The sequence below is a fragment of the Sceloporus occidentalis genome, unplaced genomic scaffold (assembly GCF_023333645.1).
Source record: "Sceloporus occidentalis isolate IW3139 unplaced genomic scaffold, rSceOcc1.0.p SCAF_6, whole genome shotgun sequence".
Lineage (NCBI taxonomy): Eukaryota > Metazoa > Chordata > Lepidosauria > Squamata > Phrynosomatidae > Sceloporus > Sceloporus occidentalis.
The window spans coordinates 70,160,780-70,179,976 of record NW_028316986.1 but is presented as its reverse complement, the minus strand read 5'-3'; the positions used below and the strand labels follow the sequence as shown (position 1 = coordinate 70,179,976).

Here is a 19,197-nt window from a genome sequence, read left to right as displayed (position 1 = left end):
AAGTAATCCATAATGGATTGCCGTCATGAAACTGGATCTCCATAGTGTAACTAGACCCGAGACGATTAGTAATCAAACTGCACTCAGTAATTTATATGAAGTCAGCTGTACTCCAGCCTCTCTGGCAGACACTTTAGAACCATAATTACCTTCATCTCTCTCTCTAATGCAACTCATTGTGCTTCTGTCATTGCAGGATATTCTAGAAGCTGGGGGGAGGGAGGACTGCTCATTTGCTAGATATTTACTACATAGCACATAATTTTAGGGCTGTGTCAAATGTACATCTCAGTTTGCCTACTTCTTGTGGGTTTAACAGAGACTCTTAAAGATACTTGAGCATTAGCTTATTGTGGTTTAATAAAGTACACTATATTATATTTGGCTCAAGGGACCCATTCCACACAGATGCCAATTTCCAAAGTCAGGTTTAAAAACACAGGCTAGTTACACAGAACTCTCTGTTAGTGGTTTAGAAGAGTGAGCGATTCAAATGCGGGTGGATCAGCCGTATTAATAAAAATAACTCCCACCTGGTAATTAAGGCCCCACTTGCAAAAGGTGCTGAAGTGCCCTCAGCAAAAAATGCCACAAAACCCTCCCATGGGAATTATGGGATATTCAGTATCCCACAAACTCTCTACACTAGCAGCTCATGAACTGAATACAGAGGAGGAGTGGGAAATACAGCAGCACCTTGCTGAATAATTATAGGATCATCATTTTTCTCTGTAGCAGTCATTATTTCACAGCTTCTTATGAACCGTTCAAAGCAGTTGACAACTACTGTGATTATAGCATTAGTTTTTTATATTCTGTTGCAGTGACAATGTCAACCCACAGCCAGTCTATATACGGATAAAATTTTGTCATGCCAGATTCCATTCCAGAGAGGTAAAGTAATGTCTTAGTAGTCCCCTCTAGCCATCACTATAGAACAGTTCATGTCAGCATTTCCATTTATAAGTCTCTATTTTAAGTAATGTTGTAAAAACACTCTGGTTTGAAATTCAGTCTGTAATACATTTGCTCAATTTGGGGCTTTTTATTATTATATTAAACTCCTGTGAAGATATGGAAAATGCTACCTTCTAATTTTAGCACTTGCCTGTTGTGGACTATTTCCAAAGTAATTTTGAATCTTTGGGCCTGGCATTTCTTGAAGAGCACCCTTATGGCCTTCTTTAACCCATACTCTCCCCTTGCCACATGGAATACCTTTGGAAAACAGTGCAATTTGTGATATGCTATAGGTGTCTCAAAAACTTGTTAGGACAACATAGATCAAACTTTCCCTTTGAATTCTGGAAAAGTGAATGGTTGTTACTAGTAATATGTTTTTCCTTCCAGTTTCTGTTGGCAGAAAAAAATAATGCCAAAATATTTGAATGAGTCAGTCTAATCAATTGAGTGCCCATCAATCATCTGGCTGTAACTTGGGGCTAAAATCATAATCTTCATTTTTGGCATAATTAATAACTAGATGTTCTGCCAAACATTAAGCACTAAAAGTCTAGCAGTCTAGGTCTTGGTAATCCTAGTTGATTCTGTGCCAGTAGCATTGTGTCATCTGCATATAGTAGAATTATTATTCCCTGGTAGCAACTTGCTGATGGGCTACGAGACAACCCTACCTTACCTTTCTAGAAGTAATTACTGGAATAGTAAATTGAACATCAGGATTTGTGCAGTATTTGATGTTTCTATTGTTGGACAATTTCCTAGGTTAAGTCACTCATAATTTCTTCCATAAATAGTATCAATTACCATTGTTGTGTTAAGATGCCTAGGATTCTCAGTAAGAATTCAATCCACACAAGGCTTAGAAAATGTTGACTTTATTGTTCCTTTGTTCCCTCCATGCCTAAGGCAACAGGTCAACCACCCTTGCTTTCCATAATCCAGATTTGTGGTGAACTATTTGTACTTAGTCCTGGACATTGTAATACACCTGGCTAGGATCAAGGTCTCAGGAGCCTTGTGATGAGTCATAACTGTAAATGTGCACTCATATGTTTTTTACAAAGCATGCCCAGACTACTGCAAGGGCTTCTGTCTTTGAGAATATTGTTAATATGCTAGTATATCCCATGGTAGAAATGTGACTATCTTGTTTCATTTGTGTGAAAACAGCTCTAATACAAAAAGGGCTTACATCAACTGTATGGTGATAGTCAGTTCACCTGAATTGAAAAATGGCATGGCATCACTTTCAAATGCATTTTTCAACTCCAGAAAACTGAAAAACCAACAAAATAACATTCTGGTTCTTACTCTTTCATCTAATTAATTGATAATGCAATTATTATATTAATTAAAGCCATGCTGAAATTCCAGTTTAAATCAGTCATGTCTCTTCAGTTAAAAAATAAACTTATTTAAGTATCTACTCTTTTGTTGGGAAACAGCAAATGTAACTGATTACTCAAGTTGATTTTGATTAGTTCCTGTCATTCATTTTGGCTAAACTTTTGAAGGTTCTTAATACAGAAGGAAGATCCATTGTTTTCTATGGGATCAATCCTTTGTAAGTGACTTGAAAATTGAGTTGCAGTGGTCAAATGCTACCCACTGTGACAGGTTTTCACTCATTCTTCATCATAGCCATGTTTCTGGAACCTTGAAGATAAAAGACAGTTTGAAGATTGAGGAGAAGATTGAGGTGTGACATGATAATATTCTAAATACCTCAATGCCTGTCACAAAGAGGAAGGCGCTAGCTAGTTCTCTGCTGCCTCAGAGGGTAGAACTAAGTCTAATGGTTTTAAGTTACAGGAAGGTAGATTTAGATTGAACATTAGAAAGAATTTCTTGACAGTAAGAGCAGTTGACAATGGATCAATTGCCTGGAGAGGTAGTGGGATCTCCTTCTCTGGTTGCCTTCAAAAAGAGGATGGACAGCTAACTGCTCTCATGCTCTAGCTGGGGATTGTTCATGAGGCTGGACTTAATGATTCATAGGGCCCTTTCCAGCTCTTTGAATCTATAATTCTGTGATCTAGGCCATTTCCTTTGCAATCTAAGGAAAGAAGAATTTTATTATCCTCCTTCTGTGATACTACCCTTAAAACTGCCCCTGTTTGTTTTGGCATTGAAGGTGACATCTTATGTATTTTTGAACCTTTGAAGCATGTCTGGAAAGCTTTCTGGGAAGACAGAAATGATAAAAGATTGTTGGACACTACCATTTCATCACAGAGCATGAGGTTTTGACATTGATCCTTAAAATGACAGTATAATTTTGACAACTCTTAAGAAAAGTTAGAGCTTGACCTCATGTTATGATTCCCACTGAGATGTCACTGAAAACTGTCTCCCCATGGCAAAACTCTATTGGTGTGACCTTAGCATGCAAAATGTTTCAACAAGTGGGTTATGGCAAACATGTTGCAAGCCTCCTTGTGCTATGTATTATTTCCAATAATTACTAAAGAAAACCATGGGGGCTCACATGGTGGTAGTCCTTATTTTTGTAGTGAATGTTTTCTCATATTACAGTTAGGATGAGTATGATAATTTTTCAGAAGGGAATAATCTGAAATGGTACCTTCATGGCAGTCATAATAAGTGCTTGAGAGCTTGATAGAACATACAGTACACAAACTTTGGAATTAATATGGTGCCAATGGTCTATATGTTACATGGTTTTTGTAACACTGGACTTTATACTATTTAGTTGCTTGCTAAGATGAAGTGTTTGTGTAGATTCTTGCCATGGGAGGTGTGCATTCATTGGCCTAAGACTTCTATGCTTCATTTGGCTCTTGAATGGAAAACATACTTGTGGGTAAAACTATTTCTTAAGTAAACACTTATTGCTGTGTTAGATCTCTGGACCTGCAGTGTAACATTATGTGGTTTTAACACCAATCCTTTAATGAGAAATTATTTATATAAGCTGTCAAAGTCACACAATATAGGCAACTGTGGGGAGCGGGGGGAAGAAAAGAAAGTAGTGCCTCAATGTTGTGTAAGGAACCATTTCTTGACAGGCACTCTAGTTGGCCTTTTCTTGTCAAAAGAATTTGCTGAAGGTAAATTATTCATGACATCAAGCTAACCTTTCCTCAGGTCAACCATTTTATTCCCAAGCTTGTTGAAATTAAACACAGCATGGTGCTCTAGAGAATTCTTCACTCTTGATAACACCTGTAAGAAACAGAGATTCCACTGTGCAATCATAACTGCATACCCAGTTGCCAATGTAGGAATTCAGGAAAGCAAAGAGTGTGCATTTTTGTGCTTTCACATCAGGTTAAGGACCAAAGCTATGAAATTCATAGTGACAAGCTCAGTATTTTGCTTAAATATCTTTCTTTAATTAAGTTTTATGTGATGTGATTTTCAGAAACCATAGATAATTGTGTCAAAAGTTCCTTATTCTGAGATGGATTTCACCTGTGGATTTGTTAAATTGATGAGATTTTCCACCAGGGAAGGAAAGAAAAATTTTGGATTCACATTTTCACAAAAAAATGTTGATTTCACACTTTCTGAGACTTGCAACAGAACAGATTACATCTTGCATTGGAAACTCATACAGTTGTGAATTTCAACAATTTGCATAACTGCATAACTGAAATAATATACATTTCAAAAATGTGCACAAGCATTCTGTAGTCAATGGAAAAATGCAGGCATTTTGAAACACAGATTTCTGTGTGGATAAAGAACACATCCTTCACAATCTAAGAGGAAATAGAATTGAATGAAAATGGTGGAGGGATACTGAGACCCTATTCACATGGTGAAAATAATCCAGAATGAATTCAGGTTGAATCTCTGTTGTTCACACGCACCCTGAATGCACCCAATTCATTTTTTTTTTTCTTGGCAGGGGGGCTACCAAAAACCCATTTAACCCAGGATATTCAATACTGGGTCTTTTCCTGAATTTTTAAAAAAGATTCACATCATTGAGAGTGTGAATAATGATGTGAACAGACATGGATTAAACTCAGTATGCCTTTAATTCATTTCTATTTGCAACTCCTTGGTTGGGCAAGGCTCCTCCCAGCCAGCTTTAGAAGACTCCTCTTGCTCTTTCCTTGCACACCTGTTGCTATGGGTGGCTTCCTGGGAGGAAAGTGGTGTGTCCCCCCTCCCCCAGATGGCAGAAGATGAGTACAGACCCAGCAATGGGGGACCCCCTGCCCTGCCTCAGTTGCCACCTCCTGCCCTGAATGCAAAGAGATGTGGATTGATGTAATTCCATGGTGTGAATAACAATCCTAGAATGCAGCCTTCCAGTACAGAAAAATGACATGTGAATGACTTCTGAGAAATTCAGCAAGAAAGAGACTGACAGCTTTCCACATGCCTTGTTGCTATATGGGAAGTCCCATACTAGAACCAAAGCAGGTTTCATAGCCAGCCTAGCACACCCATTGAGCAAATACAATTTATGGGGTAGCACATGCTATTTGTATACTACTACCTGTATAAGAACTGTTACTCTAAGAACTATAGAGACTTACAGAGAAGACTTTACTACTCACCATTTTTTAAAATTTTTCTAAACATTTTTTTAAAACCAATAATAGATTATAACCAATGATAAACATTGTTACGCCATTCTTAGCAGTTTGGATGCATCATGTCTGGATTTCAATATCTATTTCGGAAAAGATACATACTTAAATACACTCTGAGGGGATTTGTTTTTAATTTGCAAATTAACACAGAAACAGCATGAAGCAAAGTTGTGGCTAAAAACATACAAAAACTAAAGTGAATCATAGAATCATAGAATCGTAGAGTTGGAAGAGACCACTAGGGCCATCCAGTCCAACCCCCTGCCATGCAGGAAATCCAAATCAAAGCATCCCTGACAGATGGCCATCCAGCCTCTGTTTAAAGACCTCTAAGGAAGGAGACTCTATCACCTTCCGAGGAAGTGCATTCCACTGTCGAACAGCCCTTACTGTCAGGAAGTTCCTCCTAATGTTCAGGTGGAATCTCTTTTCCTGTAGCTTGCATCCATTGTTCCGGGTCCTGTTCTCTGGAGCAGCAGAAAACAAGCTTGCTCCCTCCTCAATATGACATCCTTTCAAATATTTAAACAGGGCTATCATATCACCTCTTAACCTTCTTTTCTCCAGGCTAAACATCCCCAGCTCCCTAAGTCGTTCCTCATAGGGCATGGTTTCCAGACCCTTCACCATTTTTGTCGCCCTCCTTTGGACACGCTCCAGTTTCTCAATGTCCTTTCTGAATTGTGGCGCCCAGAACTGGACACAATATTCTAGGTGGGGCCTGACCAAAGCAGAATACAGTGGCACTATTACTTCTCTTGATCTAGACACTATACTTCTATTGATGCAGCCTAAACTAGCATTGGCCTTTTTAGCTGCCGCATCACACTGTTCACTCATGTTCAACTTGTGGTCTACTTGGACTCCTAGATCCCTTTCACACATAGTTTCATTCAGCCAGGTGTCACCCATCCTATATCTGTGCATTTTGTTTTTCCGCCCTAAGTGCAATACCTTACATTTCTCTGTGTTGAATTTCATTTTGTTAGCTTTGGCCCAGCTTTCTAGTCTATTCAGGTCATTTTGAATCTTGATCCTGTCCTCTGGGGTATTAGCTATTCCCCCTAATTTGGTGTCATCTGCAAATTTGATAAGTATGCTCCCAATTCTGTCATCCAGGTCATTGATAAAGATGTTGAATAGCACTGGGCCCAGGACAGAACCCTGTGGGACCCCACTGGTCACTTCTCTCCAGGATGAAAAGGAGCCATTGTTGAGCACCCTTTGGGTTCGGCCGGTCAACCAATTACAGATCCATTTAACAGTTCCTTTGTCTAGCCCACATTTTACAAGCTTGTTTGCAAGAATGTCATGGGAAACCTTGTCAAAGGCCTTACTGAAATCAAGATATACTATATCCACAGCATTCCCTTCATCTACCAAGCTGGTAATTTTATCAAAGAAAGAGATTAGATTTGTCTGGCATGACTTGTTTCTCTGAAACCCATGTTGACTTTTTGTGATTATGGCATTGCCTTCTAGATGTTCACAGACTCTCTGTTTAATGATCTGCTCCAGAATCTTTCCTAGAACTGATGTCAGACTAACTGGATGATAATTGTTGGGATCCTCTTTTTCCCCCTTTTTGAAGATGGGGACAACGTTTGCCCTTCGCCAGTCTGCTGGGATCTCTCCTGTTCTCCAGGAGTTTTCAAATATGATTGCCAATGGCTCCGATATTACTTTTGCCAGTTCTTTTAATACCCTTGGATGGAGTTCATCTGGTCCCGGAGACTTAAATTCATTTAGATTAACAAGGTGTTCCTCTACTATCTCTTTACTTATTCTGTGCTGAAATTCCCCTATTCTGTCCTCTGCTCCATTATCCTCAGGTTGAGCACCCTTTGCCTTTTCTGAGAAGACTGAGGCAAAGAAGGTGTTGAGTAATTCTGCCTTTTCTCTATCTCCTGTTAGCATTTTGCCATCTTCTCCACGCGGTGGCCCTACCGTTTCCTTCTTCTTCCTCTTGCTGCGGACATATCCAAAAAAGCCCTTTTTATTGTTCTTAACCTCTCTAGCAAGCCTGAGTTCATTCTGCACTTTAGCTTTTCTGACTTTACCCCTACACATGCCTGCTATTTCTTTGAATTCCTTTTTCGTGATTTCCCCTTTTTTCCATTTCTTATACATGTTCCGTTTCAAACTTAACTCGGTTGAAAGTTCCTTAGTCATCCATCCTGGTTTCTTGAGACACCTCCCGTTTTTCTTTCTCACTGGAACTGTTTGAAATTGTGCCTTCAGTATCTCCCTTTTGAGAAAGTCCCATCCGTCCTGAACTCCTTTATCTTTTAGTATTTCTGACCATGGAATCGCCCTCAATACTTCTCTAAGTTTACTGAAATCCGCTCTCCTAAAGTCTAGGATGCGTGTCTGACTCTGCCTGGCTTCTCCTTTCCACTGTATTACAAACTCCAGGAGAACATGGTCACTTCCACCTAATGATCCCACCACTTGCACCTCATTAACCAAGTCATCCTTGTTGGTTAGGATCAGATCTAAAATAGCTGACCCCCTTGTTGCCTCTTCCACCTTTTGGACCATGAAATTGTCTTCCAGGCAAGTGAGGAATTTGCTAGACCTTGAGGATTTTGCTGAGTTTGACTTCCAGCAAATATCAGGATAGTTGAAATCGCCCATCACTACTACATCTCTCTTTTCTGACTGTGTGGTCATCTGTTCTAGAAAGATATCATCCAATTCCTCAGTCTGACTTGGGGGTCTGTAGTAGACTCCCACCGTAACACCCTTGTTGTTTCCCTCCCCTTTGATTCTTATCCAGATGCTCTCCACCTGGCTTCCATGATTGATGTCCAGGATCTCTTCACTGGTGTAAATATCTCTGACATATAGTGCTATTCCTCCTCCTTTCCTGTTTGACCTATTTCTCTTAATAAGGTTATACCCCTCTATTTCCACATTCCAATCATGAGACTCATCCCACCAGGTTTCAGTGATGCCTATTATATCATATTTGCTTTGTTGTACTAGGAGTTCGAGTTCATCTTGCTTATTTCCCATACTCTGTGCATTAGTGTAGAGACATCGCAGACCATGGTTCCCTTTTACTTGCTGCCTGTGCAAGTTTTTTTGCCTCCCACTGTTGGGTCCTTGCAATGTTTGCCTTGTTTCCTCTATGTCAGTTTGACTATTTTCGCCATCCCTTTCGCCTTCCTTAATATTGTCTCCCTTCCCCTCGGAACTCAGTTTAAAGCTCTCCTGATCAAGTTCTTGAGACTGTTGGCAAAAACATTTCTTCCAACTGGCGTGAGATGCAACCCGTCTGTTGCAAGAAGTCCCTCCTCATGAAACCGCAGCCCATGATCGAAGAATCCAAATCCTTCTCGGCGGCACCATCTGCGAAGCCAGTTGTTCACATCTGCTATTTTCCTCTCCCTTCCTGGACCATGCCCTTCAACTGGCAGAAGAGACGAGATGACAACCTGTACATCCATTCCTTTCAGCTTCCTACCAAGCGCCTCGTAATCCCTTTTGATGTTCTGAATGCTGTGTCTTGCAGTATCATTAGTTCCCACGTGGACCAAAAGGAAGGGGTATTGGTCAGTAGGCTTGACCAGTCTTGTCAGCCTCTCTGTCACATCACGGATCTTTGCACCTGGAAGACAACACACCTCTCGAGACATCTTGTCAGGCCTACAAATCACTGCTTCTGTACCCCTCAGCAAGGAGTCCCCCACTACGACCACACGCCTCCTCCGAGGCTTAGCAGCGACTGTTCCCTCGGGTGGGACTCTCAGGCTCCCCTGCTCTGTCCCTGAAGTCTGTCCATGCTGCTCTTCTTCATCCTCCTTGATAAGGGAAAGAGCTTCGAATCGATTCTCTAGCTGCAAGCTCCCAGAACAATCCCTTCTTGGCTTACTTCTCTTTGTGACATTCCTCCAGCTGTCTGCCTTCTGTGTATGGCAAGTGACCTCTTCCACCCTAGCATCTTCCTCTGCGTGGTACTCATCTAAGATGGTTAGTTCTATTGTGTCCAGGAAATCCTCTTGTTCCCTAATATGCTGAAGTGTAGCTACTCTGGACTCCAGCTGCTGCACTTTCTCCTCCAAGAGTGCTACCAACTTGCACTTGGTGCATGTGAAGTTCTCCACTTCTGTAGGCAAGAAGAGAACCATCCCACAAGAGTTGCAGGTGACTGCGGCAGATCCCTCGTTGTCCATACTGCAAAGTCTTTAGTAATAAATATAACAGTCAATCTACTGGGAATACTTCTTTAAAGGTAAGTACTGGCTGCTATCTTACACTTAAAGGGAAGGTTCTGTTTCAATATCTGATTCTAACCCGATGCCACTTGAGCAGAGTTGTTGAGTTAAAGAAAATGAAAAATTCCAGCGCGCGGCTCTGGAAGCTGGTATATAAAGCTAGTCTGCTAGCTCCGCCCCCTTGTGACTCACAGATGTGACTCACAGAAGCTCCGCCCCTTCAGCAACGAGCACACGGTCTCAAAATGGCTGCCAAGCAGCTCCTCTCCTTCTCCTCTCTCTGGCCGGACTGTTCTGGAAGGCTCTGGAAGCTGGTATATAAAGCTAGTCTGCTAGCTCCGCCCCCTTGTGACTCACAGATGTGACTAGCAGAAGCTCCGCCCCTTCAGCAACGAGCACACGGTCTCAAGCACACGGTCTCAAAATGGCTGCCAAGCAGCTCCTCTCCTTCTCCTCTGAGATGGACAGGAAGTCCTGAGTCATGTTACTTCCAAATAGGGATTGAATCAGTGGTATTTTCATAAGTGTTGATCACCATTCAACAATAAATAGGGTGCTCTTAAGTATTCTTTAGTTGTAGTGTTCTCGGCAGAGCAGGGTGATACAAATTCTTGGGATTTAAATTAGTTCATAACAAGTCCTATTCATTTCAATAGACCTACTCAAGGTAGGACTAACACTGGATTTAGCCACAGGTCATATACTAAGTTCATGATTGGGACCGAATTTGAAGCAGGTATGATCTGAACTGTACATAGCTCTGCAATCTAGCTACTCTGATTTATTCTACTCTTCCCTGCACAGTCAAACAAAAGTCTTATCTTTGCTTGGACCACACATGCAGCAGTAACAGAGCAATCTATCTACCACTGTTCACCGAATGTTCCTTTTGTATATTGCCCCACCTCTTTCCTCCTTCATTTCCATGAATGAAGACATCTGTTTATGTACCTTTAAGGTTTCACATCTAGTCCGCCAACATTAATCTTAAGGTAAGGATTCATTATGTGTATATGACAGATAGATAGACAAGTAGTGGAAAACATCCAAAACCACACCTCTTCTTCTTTTCAGATGAACCTGAAACATGTTATTTGATGGCATTACATTCTGGGAAATAGCTCTTAACTGAATAAAAACTGCAAATAACTTTACAATGAGAAAGAAAAAGAAGTCAACAGTTCATAAAAGGGATCATACATTGCCAATTTTTGAGTGCCATATATCCCATGGAAAGTCCCTCTTGAATTTAGTTGCAGAAGATTTCCAGGTCACATTGCTTCTGGAAATATATACTTGCAAATTTTCTTGTCCTTGATAAAAACAGTATCTCAGTACATTAAACCATCCCATTGAGAAAATGGTCAGTTGCCACAAGACTCCTCACATTTCACAACCTGTTAGTTTAAAACGCACACACATACAAAACCCCAACCAAGTCTCTTTTCAGAAGTGGATTTTGCTTTTACAAGAAAAAAAAAAAGTCCCAAAGTGCAAAAAAATAAATAATAAACAGTAAATGTGCAAAAACATTGTAATATTTCCTGGTACAGAGAGGGGGAAAATGAAAGCATTCATTTCTACATATGAGAATGAAATAAATTATGATCCACATCCTTACTTGAATCTTCTTTTGTCTGCTTTTCAATCTCCCTCCCATAACATGTCAGTATAGAGAAATGATACTGGACAAATCTGTATTCAGAAAGCATCCCCATTACTCTGTCTTAACTTTTCTTTTTTGCCTTTGTTAGTGGTGTTAGTGACACAGAGGTAAATGTAACTTAAGTCAAAAATTGATGCTGCAACAAAGCTCCCAAATGGAACTGTATGCCAGGTATGGCATGGCATGGCATGGCATGGCATGGCATGGCATGGCATGGCATGGCATGGCTGAATGTTTGGCAAGAGCTTCCATCTATGTGAGGTTCCATTTAATGAAAAAGATTTCTGAGTCCTATACCCAACTGAGAAATCACAGAAAGGGCAATGTTTTCATGAAAGTTGGCAAAAAAGCTCCCCTTGTCCTGCTTTAGCTCAGTTCTGGATTGTAATATGCAGTGGTGATCATCATCTGAATGGTAGCTAGATGTTATTTAATAATTCACATGCAGTATGAAGATGCTGTCTCGTATCTTTGCATACAACTGAGACTTGCAGACACTGGAGATAGCCACACTGAACAATTATAGCACAGTGATACTACTTTAACCACTAAGGTTTCATCAGATGTAATCCTGGGATTTATATTTATTAAAGTATGTCACATTCTCTGCCCTAATTTAGGGTAGTCTGTAGACTTCTTTCAGCAGGGAATTCTAAGCAACTCACACAGATACACATCTCAGGCATCCATAAGGCTAAGCCATAACAATTAAAGTGATATTAAACTACTATAATTGTGGAATGTAGCTAAAGCCCAGTTGCATATTCAAAGCCACCTTCCCTAGACTAGTTACTTCTTCAATCAGGATGACTAAAGATTAGTAAAAGAGTGAAGCTGTATTTATGGGGGAAATGTTTGGTTCCATAAAATCTAATTGTGTGTGGAACAATTTCAATGCCTTTCCTGTTCTTCCTAGCACTAACTAGTAAAAATACCTGTGTGAAATTGTGTAAGGTGTTTTTTAAATCCATACAGTAGTAAAATCATGTTGCAAATGTTCAGTGCAGTAACATTATTGTATATTTGAGACTTAATAGCCACGGATTTTCCCCAACGACCAGATGTTCATTGTATGATTAGTTTGTAAATAGAACAATGTCACTGTATCAACTTTTGTGGGCCAAAAGTATGCAATCTCCAGTTACATAGAATTCTTCCCCAAAATATGTTTTATGTCAGGAAGGATTGTGTTTAGTTCAAATGTAGGGTTAGAGTTGCACCCACAAAAGTTTTTCCAGCAATCTACTGTATGTTTGCCTAGGTTTGTAGTGATTTTCTCCTCATTATTGGGCCCTGAAAGAAATATATGTATGTTGGGATTATGTACACAATATTTTTCATCATGCCAAATTACAAGCAGTGAACATGTTGATGCCTAGCTATATCATAACTGAAACAGTGCCGAATCTCTGTCTTTCATAAAGTCTCCATCCGAGGACTTCAGAGTTATTATTTTTCCCTTCCCCTGCAGGACCCTAATAATGTTGCACCTGGCATAGAATTTCACCTTATTTGCTCAAAGACTACTACATGTCAATTTGTAGTTCCTCTTGGTAAAACAATAAAAGAGACATTTTGTGTTTTCCTTCAAACCTTGAGAAATCTGTGGGTGATACATATTCTTAAAATGTATCACTGTGCTCCAAACAAATAGCCTAGTTTAGAATCAGAACAGACCAGCATAAAAAGCCGTCTTCCAGTCCGCTTGGGAACATGGCGTACAGATGATGCCCAGAAGCTGGTTTCACGCTGCCTGGCTGCCCACATAGGGGCCAGCTTCTGGGCACTCCAGTGACACTGCACATTACCGGAGCACCTTAAAGTCATGACAGAGCGGGAAAGTTGGCTTTTTGCCAGTGCAAAAAGGTGTGGCTCTTTGCCACTTCTTTTTGGGCTTTTGAGGGAGGTTTCAAGCTATCCCTTTGGGTCACTCTGTTTCACCTTTGAGTGTTCTTTTGTCCCTGGGATCTGACTAAAAGGCAATAGCTTTCTTACTATAGCATTTGTTGGCACTCTTTCACTACTTTTTGCTCCATCTTCTGAAATTACACAGTGAGACTAAGATGGCCAGGTGCAGATAAATGACTCCAACAGTGCCTATGGACTTATTAGATCCTGGGAAGTTGCTGAGGCCAGTGTGAAAACTGATATGATACTCATGTAAAGTTAAGTTACATGAGTAACTTACAGTATGGCCTTCATCCTGACTGAAAGATATAAATGCATACTTTGTGTCTTCTGCCTTGACTGGGATGTCACAGGAAATGCACCGTCATGATTGCTTCCTCTGCTACAATTTGCTGTAACTTCATAGATTTAATTTCTTAATAATTCCTGACTTACCGTATCTGAAGGAACTTTGATTGGCCAAAGACTCAGCAAACACCCAAAAGCAGAAGGAAGAAAATAATGCCTTCTTTTAAAAATCTATATATTGGGGCAGGGGGGGATTTTAGTGAGACTTTCCAAAGCTTGACCGAATATCAGAAGGATCTGGTGTATTTTATATTTTGCCTGTTTCCAGATGTGAGATGATTAGGGGCAAGATTTGTCTGGTTTACATTTACTCCTATATATAATGCATGCTCTTGTTCTTGCAAAGATGTCAGAAGTCACAGGTGTAGGATTAAAGTGGCATCATGAGCTCAGAAAAAGAAAGAAGAAACATGAGATTCCCCCAGGCAGAAAAAAATGTACCTTTGCAGGTTTTTTTAAAGGCTAAGAAATTTTTTAAAAAGTATTAATCTTTAACAAAAATCTCTTGGCAATATTCCTCCAAAAGCCAAAGCAACGTTCTTGAGGCTCCAAGTAATGCTAATAAGTGTTACCTAGTTGTAGACATACTTTTCTTTTCTTTTCATATACTGATTTCCATAGTACAATATTTTAAATATGTCACTTTCTGAACTCTGATGGGGAGATCTGAGACGTAAGAAAGGGTAAGAGAGAAGAAAGTATACAAAATTTGGATTTTTTTAAAAAAAATTATGTAACTACTTACAAAATCTTAACATTGCCATTAATGTTACATTTGAAAGTAAATTGTTACATTATTAATAGGATTACTCATTTGTTTTTGTGGAGGGGGTTTTGTTACTTAAATATCCATAGGATTGAAAAGAAAATGTGTAAAACATGGCAATGTCCTCTCTAAAGTGCCTAAAAACACCCATGAAAATTAGAAAATATTAACAAAAAGTCATGTCAGTACAATTTATTGTCTCCTTGTTAAAAAAGGAACTTCAATTTACAATTCAATTTACAAGCTCTGGAAGCATGGGTAACAATCCAAACTGAAATCTGTGAGAAACAAAAAAACCTGCATTTGGCTGACACTTAAATCACCAGAAATTATTTGTTATTATTTTCATGGTTCAAGCAAAATAAAAATGGAGGAAGATGTCTTTAATAATATTAAGAAAGTTTAATAGTTTTTTTTAAAATCAAATTCCTTATATTTGACAGTTGATAAAAAATGTTAATGGGCAAGCTATATAAATTAATTGTCAGTAAATAACTGTAAAGCTGTCTGTGTGGATAGAGTACACCGCATAAAGTACTGGCAGATTTCCAGTTGGAAGAACTGGTACAGAATCATTCACATATAGTTCAAGCTTCTATGATCAAGCCAAATAAGTTGGAACAAAACTAAATTAGATCCTGTAGGTGATCTGTAGGTGATCTGTAATAATATTTATGAGTGTCTGGCAGCTGAATGTTATGAAATTGCCTTTGGGTGGTGCAAGCAATTACTTGTGCCACTGGAGCAAAGTTCCAATCCTCTCCCTGGCAAGCTAGGCAGAACTGGATGCCTCCACCCTATTTGCCAGTCACCCTTCACTGCACCCCAAGCAATGTCAAGCTTCTATTGTAGAGAAGAAACTCTTGGCGCCATGAATCTAGTCTGTGCAGAGATCTTAGTGTGGGATTTAGAGAGCTGGATCTCTGCCATAGTTTTTCCAAGAACTCGTTTCCCCCAAGAAGTGGTGTCAAAATTCAGAGATTGAATCTCAAAATTTTGATTCCTTCTTTCAGACCCCACCCATCTACAGCATTTCTTCCCCTTTCTCTTAGATCCTACTGCCCTGGTCAGAGGATCATGGCTGCTACATTAGGATTCTCTATATAGTGTCTTAGCTAAAACATACATTAGTAGGCAAGGTGGTTCAGTAGCTTCCCACATCTAATTGCCTCATGGGAAGTCATCATCTATTTTAGGCAAGGCCCTTGAAATACTTATACTTTATAACTTTATGGGTTTGATACTAGAAATAGTCTTGAGAGGAATGTATTTATCCCTAGAGAGGAATATATTTATCAAATAACTTAAACCCTTGACCCATACAAATCTTTCACTTAAATCACTTAAAGACTTCTTGTCCTGGGGGACCTCAACATCCCCTTTGAGGCCGGCTCATCAGATCTATCAGGTGCAGCTTGGGAGTTCATGGCTTCCAGGACTGCCATGGGCCTGTCCCAACTAGTTTCGGATCCAACACATTGTGCAGGCAATACACTCGATATGGTCTTTAGTACGGATCAGGAGCAGCCATGGACTGAGGTAATCTGTACCTCTGCTCTGTCATGGACGGACCATTTCCTAGTCAAAGTGGGACTGAAGGCAACTAGCCATACCCCCCTCGGGAGTGGAGGACCCATTAAAATGGTCCACCCTCAAAAGCTGATGGAACTCAAAAGGTTCCAAGAAGCTCTAGAGGGTTTTATGATTGGGACTGATGGCGATTCTGTTGATTCCCCGGTCGATACCTGGAACAGCAATCTTCCCAGGGTTATAGACAGTATCGCTCCTGAGCGTCCTTTGCGGCCTGCTTCAAATAAAAAACCTTGATATACAGAAGATCTTTGACAGATGAAGTGGGCCGCGCAACGACTAGAGCACCGCTGGTGGAAACATCAGTGTTCATCTGACAAGACACTCTGTGAGAGCCTATTGAAGTTTTATGGAGTGGCAATAGGTGCTGCAAAGAACTCCTACTATGCTGCACGTATTGCATCTGCAGAGTCTTGTCCAGCAGAGCTGTTCAGGGTGGTTAAAGAGCTAACTCAACTGCCTCCCACCCTGAACCCTCTTTTACAATCAACTAAAGCCTGCTGTGATGCCTTCAATGACTTTTTTGCAGATAAAATCTCTCGGATGAGGGCTGATCTTGATGCCAGCATTTTAACAGAAACAATAAGAGAGGTATCCAGAGGCTCCATTACTATGTTAAACTGGATCATTTTGAGTTTGTAAATACCAATGAAGTGGACAAGCTCCTTGGAAGCCTAAGGAAAGCAACGTGCCCCCTCAATCCTTGCCCATCTTAGCTGACCATCCAGGATGGGGATGCCGTGATTGTATTATTGAAATCTATAATCAATGCATCCTTCAGGGAGGGTAAATTTCCATCAAAATTAAAATTAGCGGTGGTTAAACCACTCTTGAAGAAACCCTCCCTGAATCCCCTGGTGAGAAACTACAGACCAGTCTCCCTATTACCATTCTTGGGCAAAGTGATCGAGAGGGAAGTTGCCTTCCAACTCCAAGCAGTCTTGGATGAAACCGATTATCTAGACCCATTTCAAACCAGCTTCAGGGTGGGATACGGAGTTGAGATTGCCCTGGTCACCTTAGTTGATGATCTCTGTCTGGGCATCGACAGGGGAAGTGTGACCCTGTTGGTGCTCTTGGACATCTCAGCGGCATTCGATACCATTGACCATGGTATCCTTCTGGAACACCTGAGGGAGTTGAGTATTGGGGGCACTGCACTCCAGTGGCTCCATTCCTACCTCTCAGGTAGATTCCAGATGGTAAGGCTGGGGGAGAGTTGATCCTCCAGGAGAGAGCTGACATCTGGTGTCCCTCAAGGCACCATTCTGTCCCCTATGCTGTTTAACATTTAACTAAAGATGGCAGCTCTCCTCTGAACTCCTGCCTTGAGTTGGTAATGGGCTGGATGAGGGAAAACAAACTAAGATTGAAGCTAGAGAAAACGGAGGTACTTGTCATAGGATCCTCAGGTCTGGGGAAGGAAATTTGCCAACCAGTCCTGGATGGGGCCATACTTCCCCTGAAGGATGAAGTTTGCAGTTTGGGAGTACTTCTGGATCCATCTCTACAGTTGTCATCTCAAGTGGATGCGACGGCCAGAAGTGCTTGGTACCAACTTCGGTTGATACACCAACTGCGTCCCTACCTCAACCAAAAGGACCTTGAAGCTGTGGTACATGCTCTGGTAATCTCTCGTCTTGATTTCTGCAATGCACTCTACATGAGGCTACCCTTGTATCAAATTTGGAAGCTTCAACTAGTGCAGAACATGGCAGCCAGATTGGTCACCGGATCCTCAAGGTTTGACCATGTAACACCAGTTATGAAAGATCTTCACTGGCTCCCAATTTGTTTCTGGGGCAATACAAGGTTTTGGTTATTACCTTTAAAGTCCTACATGGCCTGGGCCCGAGTTACTTACGGGAACACATCTCCCTATATAATCCACCCCGCACTCTTAGAACAAAGGGGAAGAATTTGCTAGAGCTAACAACAACTAAATTCACTTCAACTTCCCAAAGAGTATTTAGCATAGCTGCCCCAAGATTGTGGAATGGTCTCCCAGAAGAGAGTATTCCACCCCACTATTGCTTGTGAAATCCTGGTTTTATTGCTATGTTAATTGTTATTTTTGCATTTTATGAACCTGTTTGTATTATTTGCAATTTAACTGTATTATATTTTATATTATGCCGTAATCCCACCTCAATCCACCCAGGAGAGGCAGGAAAATATATTATTATTATTATTATTATTATTATTATTATTATTATTATATCACAATACAATTACCGCATATAGAAACAAAGCTAGCTTTGAGGCCATTATATGGTCATGTTAACAACCTGAGGTGAGGGGTTTTGATCCTGCCAAGTTAACTGATCATGACACATACTTGGTCTGTGAAAGAATCCCAGGTTGCCATTTGTACTACAATAGCTAGTGATGGGAAGCACTACTGCAATAGGGGAGCAGAGACGGAGCAAATGTGCTCATATGAACACCAGAGCAGCATGTCAATCAGAAATTTGGCAGGTATGAAGTACAATTTGACCCAGGCAGACAAAAGGGACAAATTCTTTGTTCTGATATTCCTGTTCTCGATATTGGGAAGTATCACTGTGTTTTTGGGCTGGCCAACTCTACTCTTTGCTATCACTTCAGACCAGTGGTGGGCAAAAGCAAGACTTTGCCCCTGTGACCCTCTCTGTACTTCAAAGAATATAATGACCATCCTCTTCCTGACACCAGTGGTTCTCCCCTTTGCATAATTTGGGGATGAGAATCATGGCCATATTTTTAGAGAATATATGTTGACCCACTTCCTTGGTTCAGGTGTGGTTCAGGATACTATCATATAAAAAAACGGATACAGGTATATAGAAAATGATGAATTGCTCTTTCTAAATAAACATTTTTCCTTCCCTGGACATGCTTCATAGTATTAACTAAAGGTATGTATCATATCAGTTTACTTGTAAAGTAATTTATTTGGAAGTATATATCATTAACACTTGTTGCTAAATAAATGGTTGGTATAGTGGGCCCTTAGTATCCACTGGGACTTGGTTCCAGAACCCCCTGTCGATACCAAAATCCATGGATGCTCAAGTTCCATTAAATACAATGGCATAGTGAAATAGTGTGTCCTATATAAAATAGCCAAATCAAGGTTTGCTTTCTGGAATTAAATTTTTTAAAAATATTTTCAAGCCATGGATG

At 40.4% G+C, this 19,197-nt stretch overlaps 1 protein-coding gene across 7 annotated transcripts in view; it reads left to right on the top strand.

Moving 5' to 3' along the window:
* The window catches only part of SMOC2 (SPARC related modular calcium binding 2), a 201,526-nt gene that overhangs the window by 172,142 nt on the left and 10,187 nt on the right, over positions 1-19,197 (top strand). For 5 of the 7 annotated variants that reach the window (XM_089529984.1, XM_089529983.1, XM_089529980.1 and 2 more), the window contains one exon: positions 18,918-18,929. The exons of the other annotated variants lie outside the window; for them this stretch is intronic. In XM_089529984.1, the coding sequence (XP_089386110.1) occupies positions 18,918-18,929 (12 nt within the window). The remainder of the gene's footprint in view (positions 1-18,917; positions 18,930-19,197) is intronic. 7 annotated transcript variants of the gene reach the window in all.